Below are 26,560 nucleotides of genomic sequence, written 5' to 3'. Positions count from 1 at the left end.
AATAGTCCTCGCCGGGCACCTGTTGCGTTGTGTGTTGTGCGCACCCCGCAAATGTTTTCTGATGCCAAAAATACTTGCTGGACCTTTGCAATGTCCCGAGCGGACCCCTATCTACGTCAAACCACAGAAAAAGTCGATTGCATCGGAATACTCAGACGAGCATGACTCTTACTTTAAAACAAAATTATTATATAATAGGCAACACTCATTCTTAATAATCAGTGCCTCCGCATGGAGGACTAAAATACCACAAGCATCTTGAGTTTCCAATTTTCGTGTCAGAGGTTCGTTAACATTTAGAACTCTCCCCCATTTCCATTATTTTAAATTTTAGGGTAGCATTTACATGCACTTTGAGAAGGTAAATGGGAGTCGGAAAATACTGCATTAAATAAAGCCAGTCACCCACTATAACTAGCTACATCACAAGTGGTCCGAGCTGTGCAGTTTATGAGATACGATTCAAGGTGATGTCTCCTCGAGCCGAACTGCTTCTGTTAACTGGCCTTTTTCAACTGGAAGCAGTGCTTACCAAAAGGAAAGCCTTGCTATCAGGCTTGACCTTGTGCTTCTCCATGTACTTCACCAGGGAACAGCTGGCATAACTGCAACACAGAAAAGTAATCGGAAGAGCAGGAAACCATTCAGCAATGCCCCAACGTGAAAACTTAGCTCTGCCATCAGGTTACTAGGCAGATGTAGGGCAGCTTTAGGTGCAAAATGAGACGACTAGAAAAATACAAACAAGTAAATAAGCGGGCTTTTTAGTGTCGTTATAGTGCTCGCCCTACTTTATGTCAAAAACTCCAGTGCTCTCTGTTCTGCTACGGTTCCATGTGCATGTGAAAAAACTGACACCAAGTTATGAAGCTGACATTCCTCCGCCACACGAAAATACTGTACACCAATCTCCTGAGCTAATGTGAAGCTCGGGAAATGGCAATAAAATGTTTCAGTCTGACATTAAAAGCAATTCTTGTATGATGCACCTATCGACATTGGTGTCAGCCTACAGTATCAATTCGGATGACTTCATGCCTCAGTTGTTAAGACATCAGGTACCACATACAAAATGGCTGCATGTACATCTCCTACGAAGCTTCTGAGCAGAGAAGCCATGGAAATGCCACAATATCTTGCACAACATGCTGGAACATCTTATCGGGCTAGTTGGTACATTCTGAACAAATGTTAAAAACGTGTCCTGCATAGGCCAACAGCTTCAACGTGCCTTGAATCTGCATTGACATGGTCCTGTGCTCACAAAATGCAGGATAGTTTTCACCACTACGTAAACAGGCTAAATTCAGCAGATACCCTTGCTCAGTTATGGCAGCAATTGCGGAAACCCTCCTTTAAAAACTGAAGAGCAAATCAAGAACAAAGCCGCCAGTGTATGAAAGATCACAGGTCATGCGTATATGCACAAAATTTCCCACAACTTAAAGAAGGTAGTGAACAGATACAAAGTACCTATTGTCTTTTTAGCCCCACTGAAGCTTGCCAGCCTCTGTCCATGTCAGCCTTGCGGTCTCATAATGGCTTAGAGTGGCCGAACACATGACAGTAGGGTTTCCTACTAAGGTGATATTCTCAAAGGGGGAGCCGCAAAAACTCCCAGAATTTCGCGTCATCAGAACAACTAGAAAAAAATCTATTTCCATCAAAACAACTCACGTATCTTTTCACACGTGAACGGACGAGGCAGCGCAGTTGGCTGCCGCGAAGGCGCAGGTTGGAGCTTTGGCTTTGCTTGCTACTATATTGTCACGTGCGTCATCGTCACTGGAATCCACAGAAGACGAGGGTGCGGCAGACAAGGTTTATTAGTAAGGAGGCGTACTTGTGCCTCTCGCTTAGGACACAAAAGGAACACTAACAGGATCGGAGCGGCGTGCCCATGCACAGCTGCCATTCTACCAAAAAACAACCCACAGCTTACGGGCTGCCAGTTATTTGCAAGCTGCCATTCTACCAAAGAACAACCCACAGCTTACGGGCTGCCAGTTATTTAAGCGCTGAGAAGACAACACAGAACATGTGCACACCTATCATCAGATACTGCACTGTCTGATACGATGGGCCCATCGGAAGTTAATCGCAGTCCGCTCTAGCCTATCTAAATGACGCGACGGCTGTCGCTCTATAGTGGCAGCTGCGCAGAACGGCATGGCACGTGGCATTGCTCCCCTCTTCAAAAACATCGCCTCGATGTTGAAAGCAAGCACTGAAGTCATAAGGCACTGAAGTTTTCACAAAAAAAAGATAGAGGAACAAGTGCACATATTATCTGCTAGCGCGCATAATAGCGTTTCAAACGCACGACGTGAACAATTTCAGACCGCACACGTCGACGCTGGGAGTCTGTCACACCATCCGGGAGGATTTCATAGATCAGTGGCCCTACGCGACGAACAATTTTGTAGGAGCCAAAATAACGCCACAGAAGCTTTTCGCTGAGGCCTCGTCGGCAAACTGGTGCCCATAGCCAAACTTGTTCGCCGGGTGTGCATTCCTGATGACGGTGTCGCAGGTTGTAGTGTCGGGCATCCGTAGCTTGCTTGGTTTCCGTTCGCAGTCGAGCCAGCTGCCTGGCCTCTTCAGCGCGTTGTTGAAATATCGCTACGTCCGGGTTCCGGTCGCCTTCGTTTACATGCGGTAACATTGCGTCCAGAGTCGTTGTCGCTTCCCGTCCGTAAACAAAAGCGAATGGTGTCAGCCCGGTTGTCTCCTGGGTGGCCGTATTATATGCGAAGCTAACATATGGAAGCACTTCATCCCATGTTTTATGTTCAACATCGACGTACATCGACATCATGTCTGCCAGGGTCTTGTTGAGCCGTTCTGTGTGACCGTTAGTTTGTGGGTGGTATGCGGTAGTTCGGCGATGGGTGGTGTGGCTGTACCGCAAAATGGCTTGCATCAGTTCGCAACAGAAGGCTGTCCCTCTGTCAGTAATAACAACCTGAGCTGCACCGTGGCGCAGGACAATTTGGTGAACGAAGAATCTGGCGGCTTCTTCAGCAGTGGCTCGAGCAAGGGCGCGGGTTTCTGCGTAGCGAGTCAGGTAATCTGTCGCCACAATGATCCACTTATTTCCTGCAGTAGACGTCGGGAAGGGTCCCAGAAAGTCCATTCCGATTTGTTCGAAGGGCCTTGTTGAGGGTTGAAGTGGCTGGAGTAGTCCAGCGGGTTTTGTTGGCGGTCTCTTGCGGCGTTGACACTCTCGGCACGTCCGTACGTAATGCTTGACGTCTTCTAGAATGCGCGGCCAGTAGTAACGCTCACGGATCCGCGAAAGCGTCCGTGTACGCCCAAGATGCCAAGAGGTTGGTTCGTCATGTGACGCCTGCAAGAGTTCCTGACGCAATGACGACGGCATGACGAGAAGGTAGGTGCTCTTCCTAGAGTCGAAGTTCTTTTTCACAAGGACACCGTCTTTTAAGCAGATTGTGTGAAGAGCACGCATAAAAGTTTTGGGTATCTCCGTACGTTTTCCTTCAAGATGTTCAACGAGACAGTTCAGTTCAGGGTCGGCCCGTTGTTGGGCGGCTAAGTCGGAAGCGGTGATCATGCCCAGAAAACTGGCGTCGTCGTCTGGACACGGTGGTGGTTGCTCAACCGGGGCTCGAGACAGACAATCTGCGTCGGAATGCTTTCTCCGTTCTTGTGCACTACCGATATGTCGAACTCCTGGAGCTGCAAGCTCCACCTTGCGAGACGTCCGAATGGATTCTTTAGGTTCGCAAGCCAGCATAAAGCATGGTGGTCGGTAATGACGGTAAAAGGCCTGCCGTACAAATATGGGCGGAACTTGGAAGTTGCCCACACAATTGCCAAGCATTCCTTTTTGGTCGTGGAATAATTCTACTCTGCCTTAGACAAAGATCGACTTGCGTAGGCGATGACGTGTTCTCGTCCGTCCCGCCTTTGAACAAGAATGGCACCAAGGCCAACACTGCTGGTGTTGGTGTGGATTTCTGTTGCCGCGTTCTCGTCGAAGTGGGCCAAAATAGGGGGCGCTTGAAGACGTCTTTTGAGCTCCCGAAACGCTTCTTCTTGGGGTGCTTCCCACACAAACGAGCTGTCTTCTTTCGTTAGACGTGTCAGGGACTCGGAGACCTGCGAGAAGTTCTTGACAAAGCGCCTATAGTACGTGCAAAGTCCGAGGAAGCTTCGGAGGCTCTTCTTTTCGCGTTGCTGCAGGAAGTCTCGAACTGCAGCGGTCTTATCTGGGTCTGGTAGAACGCCGGCAGAACTGACGACGTGACCAAGGAACTTCAGCTGCTCATAGGCAAAACGGCATTTTTCGGGCTTTAACGTAAGTCCTGAAGCCTTAAGTGCAACAAGTACCACTTTTAACCTGCTGATGTGTTCCTCAAAAGATGGAGCGAAGACTATGACGTCGTCCAAATACACCAAACAAGTTCGCCATTTCAGGCCAGCCAATACGGTGTCCATTACCCTTTGGAAAGTTGCAGGGGCACTGCGAAGTCCAAATGGCATGACTTTAAACTGGTATAGTCCATCTGGTGTAATAAACGCCGTCTTTTCGCGATCCCTTTCGTCAACTTTCACCTGCCAGTAGCCAGTCCTTAGATCCATAGATGAAAAGTATCTGGCACTGCAGAGACGATCGAGGGCGTCATCAACTCGAGGAAGCGGATAAACGTCCTTTCTCGTTACCTTATTGAGTCGGCGATAGTCGACGCAGAATCTTGGAGTGCCGTCCCGTTTTTTCGCGATCACTACAGAGGAAGCCCACGGGCTTTGGGAGGGCTCAATGATGTTGTCATGAAGCATTTCTTGTACCTGTTTCCGGATTGCCTCGCACTCTTTCATGGACACACGGTACGGCGATCGGTGACTTGGTTGCACATTTTCATCAGTTATGATGAGATGTTTCACAAGCGTTGTCTGGCGAATCTTGGGAGACGTGGCGAAACAATCCTGGTAGCTATAGAGCAGTTTCCGCAGCCTTTCGTGTCTTTTCAGGGACAACGCCGGATTCACGTTAAAGAACACGTCGTGTGTACGAGGATGGAGTGCGTCGTCGATCGTGAGTACATCGCTTATGTCCGGGATGGTCTCGAATAGTGCCACAGTGGTGCCCTTTGCAAGGTGACAATATTTCGAGCAGAAATTAGTGATTAGTACACTGACGGTTCCTTCAACGATGTGAACGATTCCTCTGGCGATAGCCAAACCTTTTTCAAAGAGCAAACTCTGGTTGGCCTCGACCAAACCTTCCGCGCAGATGCAGCTGTCAGCGCCCACGGGGATGACAGCACTCGAGCGTGGTGGCAATGTGACGTGCTCGTCGAGAATCATTAGCGCCGCTGATAATGCAGGACTTGGATTTCGCGTGACGCCCGTATCTGGTGACAGGGTGATTGTTTGCGTTCGAAGATCTACCGTATACACGCATGTAAGGGCCGCACCCATGTAAGGGCCGCATCCCGTTTTTAAGAAGCACATATTAAAAAAAAAGTTGCGTGTAAGGGCCGCATCCGCACTTTCCTTGACCCATACTTATTCAAAATGCGCGCGCGTGTGTGAGCTACTAGGCGTTGTCAGTAGATGGCGTTAGTGAACGCACTTATCATCAGCATATATTACGTCATTAGAATAATTTGTTGGTTTTCTTCATGCTAATATGTTCATGAAGTTGGCTAAAATTTTTAAGTTTTTTCAGTAGTGTTCTTGCCAAATAAAGGTTAAAGCGGGATTTTATCTTTAATTTCTGACACTTCTATACAAACGTGCTATCCATATCGGCATTAGCATCACCAACTTTGGTATTTGTGCGTTGTTCGGTTATTGTGCTGTTCAGCCTGCCATGTGCTGGAGATTTGCGCACCGTTGAATGACTCTGGGACTCTAGCTAGTTTTCTGCGGGACGTTTACGTTTTGGCACGATGGGCAAGCAGCTGAATAGCTATACAGCTGGCTATAAGTTGAAGGTGATCGAGTTTGCTCTCGAGCACGAGAAACGGGCCGCCGGCAGAAAATTCGACATTCACGAGAAGTGTGTTCGACGTTGGTGCGCTCAGAAGAAAGCCTTGCAGAACACCAACATCAAAATGCGCGCTTTCCGAGGAAAACAGTGCAAGTATCCTGATTTGGAAGAGGAGTTGCCCTGCTACATGACTGAGGTGCGGAACGATGGTTTTGCGCTCACTAAGGACATGCTGCGCATGAAGGCACTAGCCTTGGCACGTGCGAAAAATATACCGGCCGGGGATTTCGAGGCTAGAGCTGGCTGGGTGCGAAGGTTTCTGAAAAAGGAAGGGACTCTCCTTTCAGCGAAGGACCACGCTGTGCCAGCGGCTGCCAGAAGACTATACCGATAAGGTGCTTAGTTTTCACAAGCATGTCATCGGCCTGCGCCATCAGCACAAATATCTGTTGTCCCAAATAGCGAACGCTGATCAAACTCCTGTGTGGTTTGATTCTCCCGAGAACTACACAGTCGAAGTAAAAGGCAAGAAGAGTGTCGCCGTGCGGACCACCGGTGCTGAGCGCCAACGCTGCACCGTGATGCTTTGTGTGACCGCGGACGGGCGGAAGCTACCCCCGTAAGTTGTTTAGAAAAGGAAAAGAATTCCCAACGAAGTTTTCCCCAAAGGCATCATGGTTAGAGCCCACGAGAAGGGATGGATGAACGATGATTTAGTGCTTGACTGGGTAAAAAGTGTTTGGCAGAACAGACCGAGAGCTTCGTTGGCCAAACATTCACTTTTAGTGTTGGGCAGTTTCCGCGGCCACCTTACCGATAAGGTGAAGGAGCAGCTGCGCCGTGTCGGCACAGACATGGCCGTGATTCCAGGCGGCCTCACAGGAATGTTGCAACCATTGGATGTGAGCGTGAATCGACCGTTCAAAGTTGAATTCCGAAGACTCTACACGGAATGGATGGCAACCGGCAACCATGAGCACACGCCGACCGGACGGCTGAAGAGGGCACCGCTTGTTACTGTTCTCGGTTGGGTATTGTCGGCGTGGAGCTCGGTGTCGACGGACATTGTGTCTTGAAGCTTTAAGGTCACTGGGATATCCAACAGCCTGGATGGCACCGAAGATGTCTGTTTGTGTAATGATGGTGCTTCGCAACACAGCATCTCAGACTCCGAGTTAGAGGACTCGTCGAGTGACAACGATTAAGCACACATGCGGCATACTGCAATAAACGCTCTTCGTTCGCTAACTGGCACATTGTTTTTAGTTCACTTAAAAAAAAAGTCCCGTGTATGAGCTGCACCCTGAAAATTGGCCCTCATTTCCTGAAAAAAAAGTGCGGCCCTTACACGCGTTTATACGGTATGATTGCTTCGTTTGCCGAAAGGAAGTCCGCACCGAGAATGACGTTCCGAGAGCACTGGTCCAGGACGACGAAAACAGTAGGGTACGTATGCCCTTCCACATCCACACGAGCTGTGCATCTTCCCTTTGGTGTTATGACGTGACCGCCTGCTGTTCGTACCTGCGGGCCTTCCCACGAAGTCAGCACCTTCTTCAACTGATCGGCGAACACCGCACTCATGACGGAGAAGTCAGCACCGGTATCAACCAATGCAATTACATCCCGGTTGTCGATTTTCACTGCCAGATCGGTCGATTTTACCTTGGCGTTGCAGGTCTGTCGTGGTGTACTGTTGCGGCTTGGACGGAACTTAGTGCTGATATGTCGCTCGTGTCTCTCACACGCTGCAGGTAGTGTTGCTCCACTGGGACTTTCGGGCGGGGGAAGGTCTTCAGGGGTGCGCCGGGCAGCAACCACACCTCCATTGGTTGCAGTCTTTAGTTTCCCAAATGAGGGCTAAGGGACCTTCCCCGTGATGCTCCTGTGTTGGCAGGGTGTGGCGATGGGTAACGGCAGAACCTCCACCGGATCCTCCAGATGTCACGTGCGTCGTCGTCACTGGAATCCACAGAAGATTAGGGTGCGGCAGACAAGGTTTATTAGTAAGGAGGCGTACTTGTGCCTTTCGCTTAGGACACAAAAGGAACACTAACAGGATCGAAGCGGTGTGCCCATGCACAGCTGCCGTTCCACCAAAGAACAACCCACAACTTACGCGCTTCCAGTTATTTAAGCGCTGAGAAGACAACACAGAACATGCGCACACCTATCATCAGATACTGCACTGTCTGATACGATGGGTCCATCGGAAGTTAATCGCAGTCCGCTCTAGCCTATCTAAATGACGCGACGGCTGTCGCTCTATAGTGGCAGCTGCGCAGAACGGCATGGCACGTGGCAATATTATTTGGACAGGAATGCCAAATTGCTTCTAGCCTTTTTTTACGTCTTTACCGCCTTTAATCCTACCGCTGCGTCAGCCACGTGCCTTCAAAACTAAGTCATCTTATGCTATTTATGGTAACAACTGCCGCAGTTTGGTTGAGTATAGTGCGCACACTTTCGGAGTTCTGTCAGTAACGTCATCTTCATAAATGATCGTGTTGAACAACCACGGTTTCGTCCCCAACGGTTGTAGCAACAACAACCACATGCACTGTAGAAGACATTGCGTGCACTGGTCGCACACATACTTTCGAAGCTAGCACACTGCTCTGAATTGGCCTTCATTTGACGGTTCTGGTACTAAAGTTCATATCACACGCCACGATTAGGAAAAGTGTTTGGAGCATTCGAATTTTTTCCCAATAGACACATGAATTTGGATGGGGAGTTTCTCCAATTCGCATCTGCCACGGTTTCGCATCACTGAGACTCTATAGTAACCGTGTAAAGTTAGATGAACGCATCTCCATCTCGTTTATAATAAAATGTGGTGGGCTTGCAAAAAACCTGGAACGGACGGACCAGCATTTTTGTCAATGTGGCCAGATCTTGCACACAAATTACGATTTCTGGGAGATTTTCATGACAACCGTACAAATGGAAGAAACTGTCGAAATCCGGTACAGTTTGCAGGTATGTGATGATAATTCCAATATATATTACAGCGAAAACTCTAATCTCGCTCCGTAGTTGTCCCCTTCAAGATCACAACTCATAGTGCCATAGTTGTCCTCTGCCGCCCTCGCCGCTGCCGGCGTCCGTAACCACATCACGTGAAATCAGAAAAAAAAAAAGCCTAGTACCAATGGCACAGTGGGCCTCGAGCCCAAGTCTGCTAGGTGCCAACCCAGTATTCTACCACTGAGCTACGTCACTGCTTGGGACTTGTTGGCGAACTCGCCTTAGGCAAGCTTGATGCCAGGAAAGCAACCGTGTTAATATGACTTATAAAGTGCTTTAATAGAACAGCAAAACAACATACAGTTGCCGCACAATGCGAATATAACGAGTGGGTCGTCCAATGCTCCAACCTATTACAAAAGCTTGTTTTTGTTCCCCTATTAGCTGTGGCACATACCCACTTCAGGCATAATTCCTCATCACGTCCGCCACTGCATGAACAACTGGCACGAAATTCCTCGCTATAGTATAGTGGATACCATGCTTGTCAGAAGAATGACCAAAAATAGCATAGTGAATGCCAGCCTAGTACCCTGAAATTCTTAGTATTAATGCCGTAGTGGGCATCAAGCAAGTGTGCTTGCAGCAGTTTTCCGTTGAGTGCTAAGAAAAGGCTCTGAAAGGCGACTCTTCTAGCTTTCCCTGCGACTGTGCTGCGCCTTCCGTGCAGGCTTGGTGTATTTGTTCGCTCTTGGTGACAGAATGAAGCACAGCGCCGTTTCTGTGGCCTCCGGGACTAGCTACCGCAAGGTGCCATAGCCAATTGTGGAAGCCACACTATTTTACTAATTTCATTTTTATCGAAAATTAAAAATTTTTCAAAAAAGTTCAGGCAAGATTTATGAAATCCTAAGGGCGGTCGAAATTTCTACATTTAACGAGAAAATCGGAAGAGTTGGCAGGTATGCGTTCTTACTGTTCATGATAGTGGTTCGCAACCAGGACGAAGTGTGCCGTCGTCCAAGTTCTTGCAGATCTCTCATGAGATAGCCATGATATTAAGTGGCAAGCCTGCCATGATCAATGGCTGCTTTTATGTACCCTCACGCTGCTACCTTCAGATCTGGGTCACCCGAGCCTTTCCTGCAAGAGCAAAGTTGTCTCCTTCGACCTTCTTCATTTGGCGCTCTATAGGACAATTCCATCTCATCCTTGGGGGTTTTCCACCACAGCTCAGGTCCCGCACCAAGAGCTTTTCTCCAAGCAATTCCATACGTGAAAGTGGCACGTCTGCACCCTATCGGAACGTCACGCACCTCTGCCGCAGTCCACCGTTTGGCACTTGTCTCATGCCCTTTTACTTATTCATAACACCAAGATGAAATGACGCTTCGCAGTGCACTTCCAATGATCTTGGGGTTGACTTTTCAATTGACCAATAAAAAAATCACACACATCTCTTTATAAAATGAACCCTCAGTAGTTTATCAAGCAGCCATGGATTGACTTAAATTTCTGTAAAGAGGTGTTCTTAAGTCGTCACCGTAGACATTTATGGTTGAGCACACAGCTGCTTTGCGGGCCCTCGCCTCTGCCGCATTGATGCTCATGTCTTCATACTACTACGCTGTGTGAGAGAGAGAAGCGCTTTTATTATACAGAGCAGCACAGCGCCACTAGGGGTCTCCACTCACACCAGAGCATGCGCCGGAGTGGAGAGAGTGCTCTACCGCAGCGCCATCTGGTGGGCACTCAGAGTACAGCATAACTTTGTTGATACGTTGCCACTTATTATGATTTCCCGGCTCCTACGTTTGAAATCGGGAAAACTAGAAATGCCCCCATAGAGCTATGTGTTAATACATTCCGCTTAAGGAAATAGGGTAAGCGCTACACACGCCATGTATTTTAGGCCAACTTGATGTACCTTTTTCTCCATAATAAGTTACAGTAATTATTTTACTATCATTGTTATGATAAGCCATTTCTCTTCTCACTGAAGCAGAATTATTCCTGAAACTTGTAATGCTAATTTTTTTTTACTTTTTTTACTTGAGGTAATTATCACCCATTAATGCATATCAGATGTCGTGTTAAAACAAAAGTACCTCCTCACACAAGAATAATTCTGCTTCAGTGTATTCCCAAGCACATTCCCTAAATGCTGGTTGAAATCTTCATTTCTAAATACAGCAGTTGCTTAGAAAAAGGTACACCAGTAGAAAAAAAAGCATGTTTCGAGATAATCGCATTTAAAGTAGAAAATATGCTTTATTTCAAAAAGCCCATGAAATAACCTCAAATTGAAGGACATTTTTATCAGGCACTAGCCATATACTCATCACCAATATCACATTTTCTCTTTGAGTTGAGTCTGGCCTGGCGGGCCTCCTTTGTCGCCTGCTTCGAAGCCCTATCAGCGAAATACTGTCGACGCAGGTCAAGTGCGCGTAGGCCCTGCACTGTGTAGCGACCTAGCGAAATTCCAAACAAGTTCAGCACATTCATTTGAGCTACACTGCCATCATTAAAGGTGATTACAGCATATTTTTGGTATTAGGTGTCCGTGAAGCACGTTTTTTGGAGCTCGCTCAGACATGACATTGTTGAACGACTCGTTGTGAATTTGAGTTTTCCCATGAAGGCATTTCACACGTAATTCGGGATTAGCAAGTTGCTCATAAATAGCTGAAGAACAGATGTCCAAAGCTGTTCCTTGTGAATGTATGGTTCACCACTGAACTGGGCTTTGTTGAATCGGCACCAGGTATCAGCGTTCTTCGGGCAAAGGCCGTGGGATGGATTGGTATCCGTTGATGCCACGTGGAAATATGTGACCCCGACAGTCTTTCGCATGTCCTCTAAGCTGCCTATATTTCTTCTAATGACTAAACGATAATACCTTTGACCTCTGCGAAACCCGTGCAAAAAAAAGCCCGCGAAGTACTTTTACCTGCGAGTAAACAGACTTGCCAGATAAAGCCCTTGTGGCCACACAAATATCTTTCGCACTAAACTTGTCAAAAAAGTAGTGCCTTTCATTTCGGCGCGTTTTTAGCTGCCCACGTGTGCACTCAGGTGAAGCGTACCTAAAGGAAGTGAAGCAGGTCGCCACATATGTTTCAAAATATGTGATATTTAGACACAAAAAGTCATGCTAGAACAAACAAATCACTGATTCTGGTTCAGAAAAGGCTGCAGATTTCGAATTCTGCAACAAGTGAGAAACTTTTGTTTTTCAATATTTTTCCTTAGAAATTGGAAATTGGTTTAATTCGCCACCAAAATAGCCGAAGAGCCCGCAGTAAAAGCTATCTTTGGATAGCTTGACATCGCCGTGGACACGTTCCTGGAAAATATGATTATTCGGCAGCAACGTTCGATATTGCGGCAAACTGCGGTCATATGATACGTTCCGCAGGCGCAAATTCTCATTCATGTGTGAAAAAAAAACGCGCTCACGAACTTGTGAAGCACCGAGTGGCAGACTGCCACTAGGTGGTGGCGACGGCGGTTTCTTTGCTGCGCTCAATTGTCACCCCTGCATCCTCTGCATCTTCTTTGATTTATACTCAATCATCCCCTCTGCGCTTTCTTTGAATACCCGGTTGCCCTCTCCATCACTCATGCAGCTGTCATGAACCACACACATTTGAGTCGTCAAAGTCTTCAAACAGTTTTCAAAAAATGCCTTTTATTTTCTGTAGCACAGTGGTTTTCCTTGGCACGATTTCGCTGAGCACTGCAAAGCCTTCATTAGTAGCACAGTACGTGAAAATGAAATCGCCCCATACTGCAACAGCCGAGAGATCACTATGAAGCTAACGTTACATCGCTTCGACACAAGAACCACATGCTGCCTCCCCTACACAACGCGACGCTACATCTGCCTTTTCTCTCGACCTCGTCTCACGCGCCGATGGCGCCTGCCAACATGTCCTTCCTTTAGAACATTTACAAGGCCACACGCATTTAAGCATGTTGGCCATGCACTTTTCAGCGGTGAAGATGCAAACGCGACACACCTATCCCCCCCCCCCCCCCCCCCACTAATGCCCAAGTCATTAGCGCAGGATGCATACCCCACTATGTTTTCAGAGTGTCTGCAACTCTGCAGGGTAACCTCCACTGAAAATGAGCGCTGCCCACGCTGCACACTGAGACATCGTAGGGGCATCATTGATTGTCGCTACTTCGTAGAATGAATGAATGAATGAATGAATAGACTTTATTTAAAGTCCGGCAGTTTTACCGGGCGAGGTAGAGAAAAAAAATTTAGGGATGTGCAAGTCGGGCCCTGTGCAAGACTGCACGTTGCTCAGTAGCTCGTGATTCGAGACAGTTGCTTCCAGCAAAGCGGAGAGGACGCCCAAGCCCTTGTGGATTAAGGCAAAGCTGAATATCTTTCGGCGGCAGCTTGGATCAGAGATACAGAGCACAGCAAAGATGAACCTGTGGCAGCACTTCTGACGACAACATTGATGAGGAGTTCTTCCCCACCGGCGCCGATGCACCCTTCGCCAAGTTCACCTCGATAGACGACAACATCCTGACTTGCGAGTCACAAAGTGTGATGAGATTGTCACATAGGTAGTGTGGGGGGACGTAGCAAAGGAGGTGGAGGATGAGGCACCGAAAACGGATGCCAATTAGCTAGCTTCGCGAAAGCTCTTGCTGGACTGGAAGCTTTGCAAAAATTCTTTTGCACGAAAAACAATAACAAATGTGGACAAGGGTCGACAATGTGCACAGAAGGAGCTTTTCTTGCACAAGGATCAGCCACAGAAGCAGAAAATTACTGTTTTTTTTAAGTAATAAACTTTTTTGCCCTTACACCCATGGACTTGTACCTCAATTTTTGCTGGATTCAGATCGTATGTTTTTCCAAATTGTTTGTTTATCTTTCGCATTTTTTTTCCCCCCGAAAAACATATCAATGAGGTTCTGCTGTACTAGTGGGGCTACGATGGACAAGGGACAAGTCCTGACAATAAGGCACTTCGCAGCTAAAAAAATAGCTGAATGTTTTCGAGCCAGTACTCCTTCAAGACTAGGGGACAATGACGACAGGCACATGGCCCTGACAGAGGAACCAGATGTCAGCAGGAATGATGGCAGTTTGTGCAGACGAAAACAGGTAAGATGCCCATATTCTGGTGCCAGGACCGTAACTAGGGGAGAGTTGAGAGCGTTCTGACACCTGCAAGAAGTTTTTATGCATTAACTTGTTGGGTAATACTATTTACACGCTTTCACGTCGACCACCAGTTGCCAAAGTCAGCCGTTCTACACATATACACACTCCCCCGAAAATTCCCTAAGCATTGGCTGGTGCCTACACGTCGTAGTACAAGTTTGCACAGTACCTCAGAACTGTTAGAAGCGCAGCCACGGCACCTGTAGATTGTCTCACAGGAGCTATTCATTCAGATAGGGCACATTGATGCACCCTTCATGCTGCTTCAGCTATCAATCTCTGCACCAAAGCTCACTTCTCTTACATAAAACCCCTTCCAGGTACTACTTTAATGACTGATTGATTGATTGATTTGTGGGGTTTAACGTCCCAAAACCACTATTTGATTATGAGAGACGCCGTAGTGGAGGGCTCCGGAAATTTCGACCGCCTGGGGTTCTTCAACGTGCGCCCAAATCTGGGCACACGGGCCTACAACATTTCCGCCTCCATCGGAAATGCAGCCGCCGCAGCCGGGAATCGAATCGCGACCTGCGGGTCAGAAGCCGAATACCTTAGCCACTAGACCACCCCGGCGGGGCTACTTAATGACTAATGCTATACACACACGGTCCTTACAGCAATAGTGGAGTCCTTGCACCAGAAAACTAAAGAATAAAAAACAAGAACAAACACGCCAGAAGAATAATGAAGGGTACAGTGCCTTACTCTCATCACATAGCACACAATTCGAAAAGACACAAATAAGTACAAGGTTTCGGTACTGTTTTGTGCCCCTTTTAAAGGGACGCCAACTATTAAGACGACATTGGTTGTTGAAATGACTGTCCAGAAGCCTTGTAGTGTAACTTTTGTGCCAAGGAAGGGCCTATTTTGAAATAAAATCACGTTTTAGTGCTCCACATCGGGTTAGCCCACTTCAAATTACTCGCCTCAAGAAGCGGACCAACCAGACCGTCTCACCGCAATGTTGCCGTGCACAACGTTGCCCGGCTTTACTGCGCTAGTAGCAGCAGACCGAAAGCAGCGGAAGCCACAGCAGCAACAACGGCCATTGAACAATTTCCCGCCATCGGCTTCGAGATAGCAGATGCTTTTGTTTCAACTGCACCCCGCTAGATGGCAGCACCTCTCCTGTGTAACGGCGTGAAAATTGAATTTTTGAAACACTAGCGCCATTCCCCATAGCAACGTCCGGCAGTTGTCTTTTTCATGAATCAAACAGAAACGAACAAACAGCATTTTATTGCGTCTCTTGATGCATGGAAGATTCTTTAGTTAGTGCGGTTAGATCGATTACTAATGAATAATTGTAGGCGATCCGTCTGATGTCATCGGGATCATTTTGAAAATGCTCTACTGCGGCGCTTGTGTTCTTGTGCATTTACCTTAATTTCTTGGTAAGTAGGGCACTGCTGTTGATAATAGTGTCGTTTTAGGTGTTGTCATACATTAAGCTTTCACTCTGACGTAGGGTGTTATTTGACTTTAGCGTCCCTTTAAACTTGCTTCACTAGGCCCTCAGTTTAACAACCGAAAAAAACAGGATGACAAGCAGGACCCACCATGAAAGACCATTTGTCACGTGCAAGGATAATGTAGTAGTATATCAGATCCCTCTCACATGCAATAAGATTTACATAGGACAAACACAAACAGGGTTATGTTTAAATGAACGGCTGAGAGAACGTAAGCATTCACTCGACAAAGAAACAGTATCCAATTTAGCAGTCCATTGTAAGTACTGCAGATGTGTTCCTCGCTTAAAAAAAACATTTGCTCTGAGTAGAAGTCAGGACAAAGTACCACACGAGCTCAATAAAGCCTTGTGCATCAAAAGAAAGGGCCTAAAATGTGTAAGTGAATCATCAAAATTGTTCTACAAATGCAAAGCGTCTTTCTTAGAAGCCCAGGGCTAAAATAACTTCTCACATTAGGTGTAATACCTACCACACATGTCCGAAAAACAGAAAAAAATGTCCTTTTTTATGGTACGCACTGTGTTATCTGTTTGAAGATTTTGTTACTATAATCATCAAAAATATTTGTTTCATTTTCGCGTTACTTTGGCTTTGGCCTTATACACCACGTGTCGTGTATCATATATCCATTTTTGTTTATGATACGCCATCACGTACAGCTTTTGTCACTTTTAAAAACACCATGTAATTAGCATTGTCGACATGTAAGCCTGCATATATGTATTCTGAATTCAATAGCCAATCTCCCACCAAAATCCCAACCAAACACCACTGCAGACAAAGAAAACATGGAATGTGTGCGAATTGAAGTTATACATGCACCAACTAGCTCAACAGTGAGTATACTTATACAGCGATTTCACGTAAGATCGAACAAAGCATAGCTGGCCGAACTTTTAATTTTCTTTCAAAATTTCATATATTGCTACCTGATAAGTGCAAAGAGATCTACAATTGGTTTTGCTGGAAAAAATTCTTTTTAAGCACAGTAAATTAATAATGACGAAGAGGTGCAGAGCCACACTTACCTGCTCTGTCCATTTTTTTTCACTTGGCGATGAATTACACAAAATATATTAAAGCTCACACCTCAAAATTTCTTTAGCTAAACACAGGCATATTTGTGCTCACATTCAATTATTTTCACATTCTCTGCAAAGAGTGGATTTTTTTTACAAAAATTCTCAAAATTGACCCTAATAACCTTTTTTTCACTTAGTTTGCACGCCTTCGTTTAAAAAAATTTTTTATGACAGAGCAGTGAAAATTCCGCATCACTTTCTCAGCATGCTTATTTAAAAAACTGTCAAAGCTTGCATTAATTATACTTTATAACAAAACGATATAATCACACTAACTTCAAGAAAAGAGCCTGCAAGGAAAACTTCTGATGACGATTAAAGGAAAACCCAGTTTTTCATATTTTTTAAACTTTCCCCACTTATTCTTCTGCACATCAGCTTTCACAATCGATAAAAGCATGTTGTATAATGTGGATTCATTTGTAGTTACTGCCTGTCAAAAAATGTCGTTTCCTAAGGATAGGCAATTGTACATTGGTCTCCCTGCCCGCTAAGCATGGAATGCCGGCTTATACTTCGCTTTTTTAAAAGGCAAGCAGCATAGAAATAACTGTCAATTGCACTGAGGATGCCAATATCAAAAATATTTGGTCATGCGAGCGGCCATGAGTGCAGGATTACCGAGCAAGCAAGCATGCGAAGTCCATGTTCCGGTGTGAAGCGGGCCTATTGGCCGAATAAGGCCCTTGCAGAAGACTGAGCGCAGTACGTGGGTCTGAAGATATGAAATTTGTGACCACGTACAGCTTTTCAATTACGGAGTTAGACAAGGAGAGCAGAAAGGTGGGTCTTAAAATTAATCTGCAGAAAACGAAAGTAATGTACAACAACCTCGGAAAGGAGCAGCGCTTCGAGATAGATAATAGTGCACTTGAGGTTGTAAAAGACTATGTCTACTTAGGGCAGGTCATAACCGCGGAGCCGAACCACGAGATTGAAGTAATTAGAAGAATAAGAATGGGGTGGAGCACATTTGGCAAGCACTCTCAAGTTATGACAGGTAGAATGCCACTATCCCTCAAGAGAAAGGTATATAACAGCTGTATCTTGCCGGTACTTAGCTACGAAGCAGAAACCTGGAGACTTACAAAGAGGGTTCAGCTTAAATTGAGGACGACCCAACGAGCAATGGAAAGGAAAATGGTAGGTGTAACCTTAATAGACAAGAAGAGAGCAGAGTGGATCATGGAACAAACAGAGGTTAAGGATATCATAGTTGAAATCAAGAAGAAGAAATAGAAATGGGCCGGCCAGGTACCGGATTCCCAGAGAAGGCAAACGGGTTAGGGGGAGACAGAAGGTTAGGTGGGCAGATGACATTAAGAAGTTTGCGGGTGTAAAATGGCAGCAGCAAGCACAGGACCGAGTTTGCTGGCAGAACATGGGAGAGGCCTTTGTCTTGCAGTGGACATAGTCAGGCTGATGATGATAATGATGACAGCTTTTCAATTTGGCATGATCTTGTATTGAGTAATGTCTTGCCATTACAAATTAGCAGTGATAAACATGGTAGTGAATTATTAGAGATCAGTGTTGCACGCATTGGGTTCATTGAGGCACTGTAGGATCAAGCCGTGATGTATAAGTCAGTGACTTATAACAGTTGCTACAAAGCGGCTGCATGAAAGAAGAGGACGTAGCTAGTTTTTGGTTGATGCTGGACTGGCGGCATCTTGCTCGTCAAGTTCTGTGCATTGTGAATAAATTATTAAAGCAGTTATTCATAACATTATTGCTGGAGGTTGACAACTACTGTACCTTGATTTAGACCCGCAGCAGTCGCAACACCGGCGACCTTTTGACTGCTTTGACTGCTGATACTTCCTCTCTGCCGCCCTCATCAGTCCAAGCCACAACCTACGTCACACTCCCGCACCTTCGGGATCCCGGCACTTTCTCCGGTGATGGTACCATCGATCTTGACACTTGGCTGATCCGGTACAAGCGCCTCAGGGCTACTCACCGCTGAGATCCCACGCTCATGCTCGCCAACGTGCTTTTCTACCTTGACGGCACTCCGCGAACATGGTTCGAGAGCCACGAAGCCAAAATAATGAGCTGGGATCTCTTCAAAAAAAAGATCCGTGGTCTGTTTGGTGATTTATCTGGTCGTCAGCTCGCTGCGAAGAAGGCTCTTGCCACATGGGCGCAGTCTTCTTTTGAATCCTATGTATCCTACAGCCTTGACGTTTTGGCCCTTTGTACCAAGGCCGACCAGTGCATGTTGGAAGACGAAAAGATTAACCGTGTCTTGAAAGGCATTGTGGACGATGCTTTCAACCTGCTCGTTTTGAACGTCGCAAGCATCGACACGATTCTTAAAGAATGCCGACTTCTCGAACAAGCTAAAGCCCGCCGCTTGGCCCAAAGCATCATGTGCCTTCCGAACACAGCAGCTTCTTCTTTGTGTGACAACACCTTCCACCAGGCCCCTCGATGTGAGAACCACACACCCATTATTGGCCGAGAGGTTGAGGCAGCGCAAGCGGTAGCCACATTATTCCCGACGCCCCCGTCTTCCCCGACCACGATCTCTTTGATACAGGCCACCGTTCGTCAAAAGTTATCGAATGTCGGCCTACATCCTGTTCCTGCCGTATACTCTGCTGTCGTTCTTATCGTCCCCCTTATGCTCCATGCCTCCAACGCAATTTGTCCGAATGGCGTACCCATGATGACAGGCCCATATGTTATAACTGTCGACGCGATGGTCCCGTTTGATGTGTTGGCGTCTAATGCAGACGTGAGCATCTGGGCGTCTGCCATGACAGCTGGAACGGCGTTTCTGCAAAGGCAGTTGGAACTGGTATGGTGTGTGACAGAAGTGCGATGCATGTGATCGAACGTTAGATGGTAATTTCGAACTTTAATTCACACATGAGCGTCGACCACGCCAGCAGTGGCGCGTATGATGTAGTGGTTGATTGAATAAAACAAAACGAAAAAGTCACTCTTCCACAACTCTTGCGGGTAGCACTGTTCGGCTCAGCTCTTACAGGGAGAGGGAAAGAGGGATGCAGAAAGGCAGAAGGGAAAGATAGAGAAAGAGTGCGGCGGCAGGTTGTGGGTGCTTCCCTACGATGGAACAGCCGGAAAAACTCCACACATTCCATCGCGGACACGTGCGTGCGTCACCAGCCCGTCACCTACAGGCGTGCACGTCACCTACAGAGAAGAACAAATAGCGCGCGAGCAATCCCGACGCTGGCGTCCTCCTCGCACTCTTTCTTTCTCCTGTTTCGTGCGATGCGGGGCCAGCAATCGCAAATATGCGAGCTGTACGAGTCACCGATAAAGGAACTGCGGCAATTCTTGGCATGTGCTCTGCCCGAGTTTCTATTGGGGAGAGAAGCACTGTCGTTCTTTTCGCCGTTACTGAAAATTGCCCTCAGGAACTCATTCTTGATATGTGTTTTCTCACCACACATTCTGCCCTCATAGACTGTTCAGCTAGCTCTCTCCAACTCATTTTACCTCTCTTTTCCGACCCGACCAGCCCAACACAAACCAGCCTCTGCTGCATTGATTTCACGCGCCTCCCGCATAACTCTATCACACACGTCGACTTATGCTCCACGCTACCAGTAGCTGACAGCGATTACATGGTGGCCACGATTCCTGCTGTGATGCTTATACATGGGGTTGCTGTGCCGCATATGACTCTGACGTTTATGGGAAACTGCACCTTCCTTCCACTTGTCAACTTCTCAATCACCACTTAAGTTCTACGCCAAAATTACCACTTTTCAGGACCACCATGTCGAGCCTTTTAGAGTGGACGATTGCTGCAGCTCAGTCAGTGGTTCAACTCCATCACGTTCTTTGGGCACCGACATCGAGCGAATGGTGTCATCGGACCTCACGTCTGAGAAAGCTGCAATGCTTTACCACGTTCTTGAGGGCAATTCTGGCATTTTCGACTTTGCCAGCACCTCTTTAAGCCAAACGACCGTCGTCCCCCATCGCATTAATACTGGACATGCGACTCCCATTCACCGATGTTCATACCGTGTTTCCGCGTCAGAGCGCGCAGTAATACAACAGGAAGTCGGGAAGATGCTTGCAAAAGACATTATCGAGCTTTCATACAGCCCCTGGGCTTCTCCCGTCGTCATCCTCGTCAATAAGAATGATGGAACATGGAGCTTTTGCGTCAATTACCATCACCTCAACAGAATTTTAAAAAAAGACGTTTATCCTCTGCCTCGCATCAACGATGCTCTTTACTGCCTGTACGGTGCTACTTATTTTTCAACTATTGACCTTCGGTCAGGCTACTGGCAGATAGCCGTCGACAAGATGGACCCCAAGAAGACCGCATTTATCACTCCTGATGGTCTTTATCAGTTTAAGGTGATGCCCTTTGGTATCTGCAATGCGCCAGCCACACTTGAAAAAATGATAGACTTATTGCTCCAGGGGTTGAAATGATCCACCTGCTTGTGTTACCTTGACGATGTTATTGTCTTTTCGCCCACATTCGACTCACATCTCGATCGTTTATCAGCTGTTCTTGACATTTTCGGTTGAGCCGGACTCCAGTTAAGTGCCTCCAAGTGCCACTTCGCTCGTCGTCGAATCTCTGTGCTTGGTCACCTTGTTGATGCCCAAGGCCTGCGTCCAGACCCAGAGAAAATTCGCGCAGTTATGAACTTTCCCGTTCCGATGACCACAAAGGATGTCGCCAGTTTCGTGGGGTTGTGTTCCTATTTCAGATGGCTTGTTAAGGACCTTGCGACTATTGCACACGCCCTCACGGACCTCCTGAACAAAGACGCCTCATTTTAGCGGGGCCATGACCGAGCGTCATCGTTTTCCCAACTTACGACCCTGCTTACAACGCCACCAATCATGGCCCACTTTGATCAATCAACCCCAACCAAGGTTCGCACGGATGCCAGTGGACACGGCATAGGAGCTATGCAATTGCAGCCCCAATGGGGACACGACCGTGTTATAGCCTACGCAAGTCGACTGCTATCTCCAGCCGAGCGCAACTATTCCATCACAGAGCGGGAGTGCCTCGCCCTTGTATAGGCAGTCGCAAAGTTTCGCCCATACCTGTACGGGCGCTCATTCTGTGTTGTCACGGATAGCCACGCGCTCTGCAGGCTAGCCTCCCTGAAGGACTCCACAGGATGTCTCACTCATTGGGCCCTACGCCTTCAAGAATACACATTCTCTGCAATGTATGCAATGTATAAAACAGGGCGATTACATCAGGATGCAAATTGTTTATCCCGCTACCCTTTTGACAAAGCAACCAATACTGACACCATCGTGGACGTTTTTTCCGTGTCGCAGCTGCTGAACATTGGCGAAGAGCAACGTCGAGATGCTTCTTCACAAACTATCATTTACAAACTGGAGTCAACGCATCGCGACTTGTCCCTACAAATGTTCTTGGTCGAAGATGTAATCCTATACCGCCGTAACTTTGATTCCTTCAGATCCGACTTACTTCTTGTCATCTCAGTGCACCTGCGTTCCACTGTCCTCTACCAACTTGATGACGCCTCCATGACGGGCCATTTGGGCGTTTCTCGCACATACGACCGTGTATGACGTCGGTTTTTCCGGCCTAGACTTGCCCACTCTGTTCTACGCTATGTCAACGCTTGTGAGCCCTGCCAGCATCAAAAAATGCTGTCTGCCCTTCCAGCTGCCTACCTTCAGCCGATCAACATTCCCGCTGAAACTTTCTTTCAAGTTGGTCTCGACCTGCTGGGCCCTTTTCCACTTCCCACAGCCAGAAATAAACGGACTGCTGTTGCCACAAAATATGCGACGTGGTATGCAATCACACGAACACTCCCGACCAGTTGCGCTACCGACGTTGCGGATATTCTGTTGTACGACATAATATTAGTGCACGAAGCTTCCCGCCAACTTCTCACTGACCGTGGCCGCACGTTCCTTTCAGCTGTCGTTCACGGAATGCTGAGGTCTTGCCATGCCAAGCACACATTTACTACTCTGTACCATCCCCAGTCTAATGGTCTCAAGAAGCGCCTCAACAGGACCATAATCGATATGTTCGCCGAATATGTTGCACCAGACCACCAGGATCGGGACATTCATTTGCCTTATGTGACGTTCACCTACAATTCCTTGCGTCACAACGCTGCCAGCTATTTGCCCTTCTATCTTCTATATGGTCGTGACCCAACGCTATCCTTAGACACTTAGCTACCTGCAGCCGCTGAATATGCCGGGGAAGCCATCGCCCGCGCCAACCACGCGCACCAAGTCGCCCATAATTGTCTGCAGGCCTCACAGGCGCACTGACAGCTCTACGATTGTCACCATAGGGACGTGCACTTTTCTCCGGGTTCTCTGGTGCTCCTCTGGTCACCCACTCGGCGTGTGGGACTGTCTCAGACATTGCTGTCGCCCTACACTGGACCATACTGTATCGTTCGCCAAGTGACAGACGTCACATACAAGATTGTCCCAACCGATCCAACAAAGTCATGGTCAGCTCCCAGCGACACCGTTCACGTGGCTCGGCTAAAGCCCTATTATTACCCCCCTTCGACATCATCTGCGTACATTAAGCACCAGGATGGCGCTTCCATTGCCGAGGGTTATGATACATGACAGCTGCTACAACGCGGCTACACGCAAGAAGAGGACGAAGTTAGTTTTTGGTTGATGCTGGACTGGCGCCATCTTGCTTGTCAAGTTCTGTGCATTGTGAATAGATTATTAAAGAAGTTACTCGTTATATCGGTAACTCTGCGAAAATTTTGTTTCTTAGAAATAAGCTTCTTGTGCTTAAATTGGTAGTCTGCACAATAATTTTGCTAGGAGCTATACTTTTCCACCATGAAACACACAGCAGCAGAGAAAAGCGTGAGCAGTATTGGAATTAAATGAAGTGTAAGCAACGGACTGTGCGCATGACCAGTACAAATCGTCTGCGGCTGTCAACCACGTGCAGAAAGCGAGCGCTCACAGCTTGCCAACAAGAGTTTCCATGGTGCTTCCCACCGAGAGAACGCAGACAAACTTCAACTTCCACGTCAACACTTTGAAGTGCCGAATGCGGTCGGGGAACCTGAACTACAGACAGCAAATTTGGGACCTTGGCCGATTGTCTCTATTTACACGCCAAGCATGTGCATTAGGATCCTGCCGTGCCCAAGTTAGATGAGTCACCTCGAGATTCTTTTGTTTAAATATACAAGTAAATATGTATTATTGACGTGCTTTTGTTTGCGTTTACTTCGAACACGAAAAAAAAAGCGCAAACAATGTCTGCTACGTCTGCAATTCTGATATGCCGTGTTAACAGCACATGGCTACATTATGAGTAAGGGACGAAATAAATAGTTATGCTCCAATGCAAATGCGTGAAAGTTACCCCGAGCTGTATCGAAATCTATTCGCCTGAGGGCTCGTTTTGCACTGGAACAAACCGAATGGTGCGCGCTGGCTTGCTCGTTAATCTAGCATTCATGGCCACTCCCATGACCAAATAATTTCAAATTGGTGTCCTCAGCGCAGTCGACAGCTATTACAGTGCTGCTCGCCTTTTCAGAAACTGAAGTATAGGCCTGCGCTCCATACTTAGCGGGCAGAAAGTCTGGTCTATGATTCCCTATCCTTGTGCAAGGGCATTTTTTGACGGGCCGTAACAGCAAGTCAAACTACATTATGCAACATGTTTTTATTGATTGTGAAAGCTGATATGCAGGAGAGTAAGTGGGGAAAGTTTTGAAATATCCGAAATGTTTTAGTTTTTTTTATCGTCCTCACAAGTTCCCATTGCATGCTCCTTTCTTCAAGTTAGCGCAATTATATCTTTTTATTGGAGAGTGTTATTATTATGAACTTTAACTGTTCTATAAATAAGCACACTGAAAAAGTAGTGCGGACTTTTTACCGCTCTGTCATAAGCCTTTGTTGAAACGAAGGCCTGCAAACCAGGTAAAGAAATGCTTTTTGGGTGAGTTTTGAGATTTATTATTAAAAATATTCATACTACCTGTAGAAGCGAAATATAAGGTAAACACAAATATGTATACATTTAGATAAACAAATTTGAAGCACGTAGCTTCAATTTATTTTGTGTAATTCATCACCAAAGCCCTGAAAAAACAGGAGAGCAGGTAGGTGTGGCACTCCACTTCTTCGTCACTATTGATTTACTGTACTTCGTAAGAATTATTTCCGCCAAAACCAATTGCAGATATCTTCTTTCCACTCATTAATCAACAATATATAAAATTTTCTAAAAAATTTAAGAGATCAACCGGCCATGCTTTGTGTGACCTTATATGTGTTTCCCCTTTTCTTCAAATAAGATATTGTAACGCGGACTGAAAGAGCGAGGAAGAAGAAGAGATCGGACGCTCTCGAGCGATGGTGATTCGGCAGTGACGGTAGAGCGCTGCTATTTTTCAGTGTAAATAAACCCACCACATCCGCAACAACTTTGGTGGAGCGGTGCTGGGTAACTTGCCATCCTGGACCCCGCAGCAGAAGTTCTTCGAAGAAGCAGACGCTTAGCTGGCCTACCCCCGGACAACATCAGCATGAACGACGACACAACGATCCCATTGACGTACTACGCTGCTGCATCCACCAGTGCCACCGACACGGCACAAGGTGGCCGTCGACCTCGACAACCAGACTACTGGGCACCTGAGCCACGAATTTTCTCAGGTAAAACTGACGAAGACGTGGACGCTTGGCTAAAACACTTCGACACAGTGAGCCGCTACTACGAATGGGGCACACCGGCGAAGCTCGTGAACGTAGTATTCTTTCTTGCCGGGACAGCCTTGCTTTGGTTTGAGAACCATGAATATGTCCTCCCCACTTGGGATGTATTTGTTAAGGAACTGAAGGCCTGCTTTGGGGACACGAGTTCCATGAAAAAGAAAGCTGAGCGAACGCTGTCACGTAGGGCTCAGTTGCCCGGCGAGACGTGCACTACCTACATTGAAGAAGTATTGAAGCTTTGTGGGATTGTCAACGCAAATATGTCTGACGAAGACAAAGTCGGTCATTTGTTAAAAGGCATCGCCGAGGACGTGTACAATTTTTTGATAACAAAAGAAAACTTGAACACTCCTTCGATTTTCAGGCAGCAGTGTCGCGCATTCGAGGCGTTGAAGACCCGGAGAATTCTACCCAAGTTCGGGCGCTTGGACAATGTTCCCACTGTCGCAAGTATGGACGTCGCCACCTGCGAAGACATTCCCTTCCTCGTACATCGGGTAGTTTGAGAAGAGCTCGTACGACTTCAAGCAGGTGACGTTCACCACAAATGCTCGTTCGCCGCGTGCCCCGAACCACCTCCCTACTGAATGCGAGAGCACCACGTCGAAAACCGACCACGCACAGAAACTGCAGATTTTACCCCGCGGCTTCCGTTTTCCCCGACGGGTCGCGGCCACCACCGGATGTCATCATCTCGACGTGCCGCTGCGGACCTCTGACCGTCGTCAACCAGGCCTCTACCAGAAGATTACTATGCATCATCACAAAATGTTCCTGCGGAGCACGACCCGTTTCCGCGTACTTCTGCCACCTCTGCTCCTGCTAATGTAAGCCGACAAGTCCCCGTTTGCTACACATGTGGTCTCCCAGGGCATATTTCGCGCTTCTGTCCCAGACGGCCACCTGCACCGCCACGTTTCTCAACATATCCGGCTCGTATGTACGAAACGCCTGTGCCGCCACGTTTTTTGATGCACCCGCCTCGTATGCACGAAACCTGGACCTTTCACCCGGCCTATCACCGTCCCCGACAGCAATGGCCTAACGAATTTCACAGCGAGTCCCCCGTCTCCGAGCGAAGCCTGACGCCGCCTCCCACACAGTCCCGCCGGTCGCCGTCTCCGCGTCGTCGGTCACCTTC

General features: G+C 47.3%; 1 protein-coding gene across 3 annotated transcripts in view; it reads right to left on the bottom strand.

Moving 5' to 3' along the window:
- The window catches only part of LOC119174068 (cyclin-dependent kinase 8), a 209,301-nt gene that overhangs the window by 90,750 nt on the left and 91,991 nt on the right, over positions 1-26,560 (bottom strand). For all 3 annotated transcript variants that reach the window (XM_075896280.1, XM_037424854.2, XM_075896281.1), the window contains exon 10: positions 533-605. In XM_075896280.1, coding sequence (XP_075752395.1) covers positions 533-605 — 73 coding nt within the window. The remainder of the gene's footprint in view (positions 1-532; positions 606-26,560) is intronic.

Source organism: Rhipicephalus microplus, chromosome 5, assembly GCF_043290135.1.
Source record: "Rhipicephalus microplus isolate Deutch F79 chromosome 5, USDA_Rmic, whole genome shotgun sequence".
NCBI classification, from domain to species: domain Eukaryota; kingdom Metazoa; phylum Arthropoda; class Arachnida; order Ixodida; family Ixodidae; genus Rhipicephalus; species Rhipicephalus microplus.
Note: the sequence above shows the minus strand (reverse complement) of the source record. Positions and strands in the feature narration are given on the sequence as shown.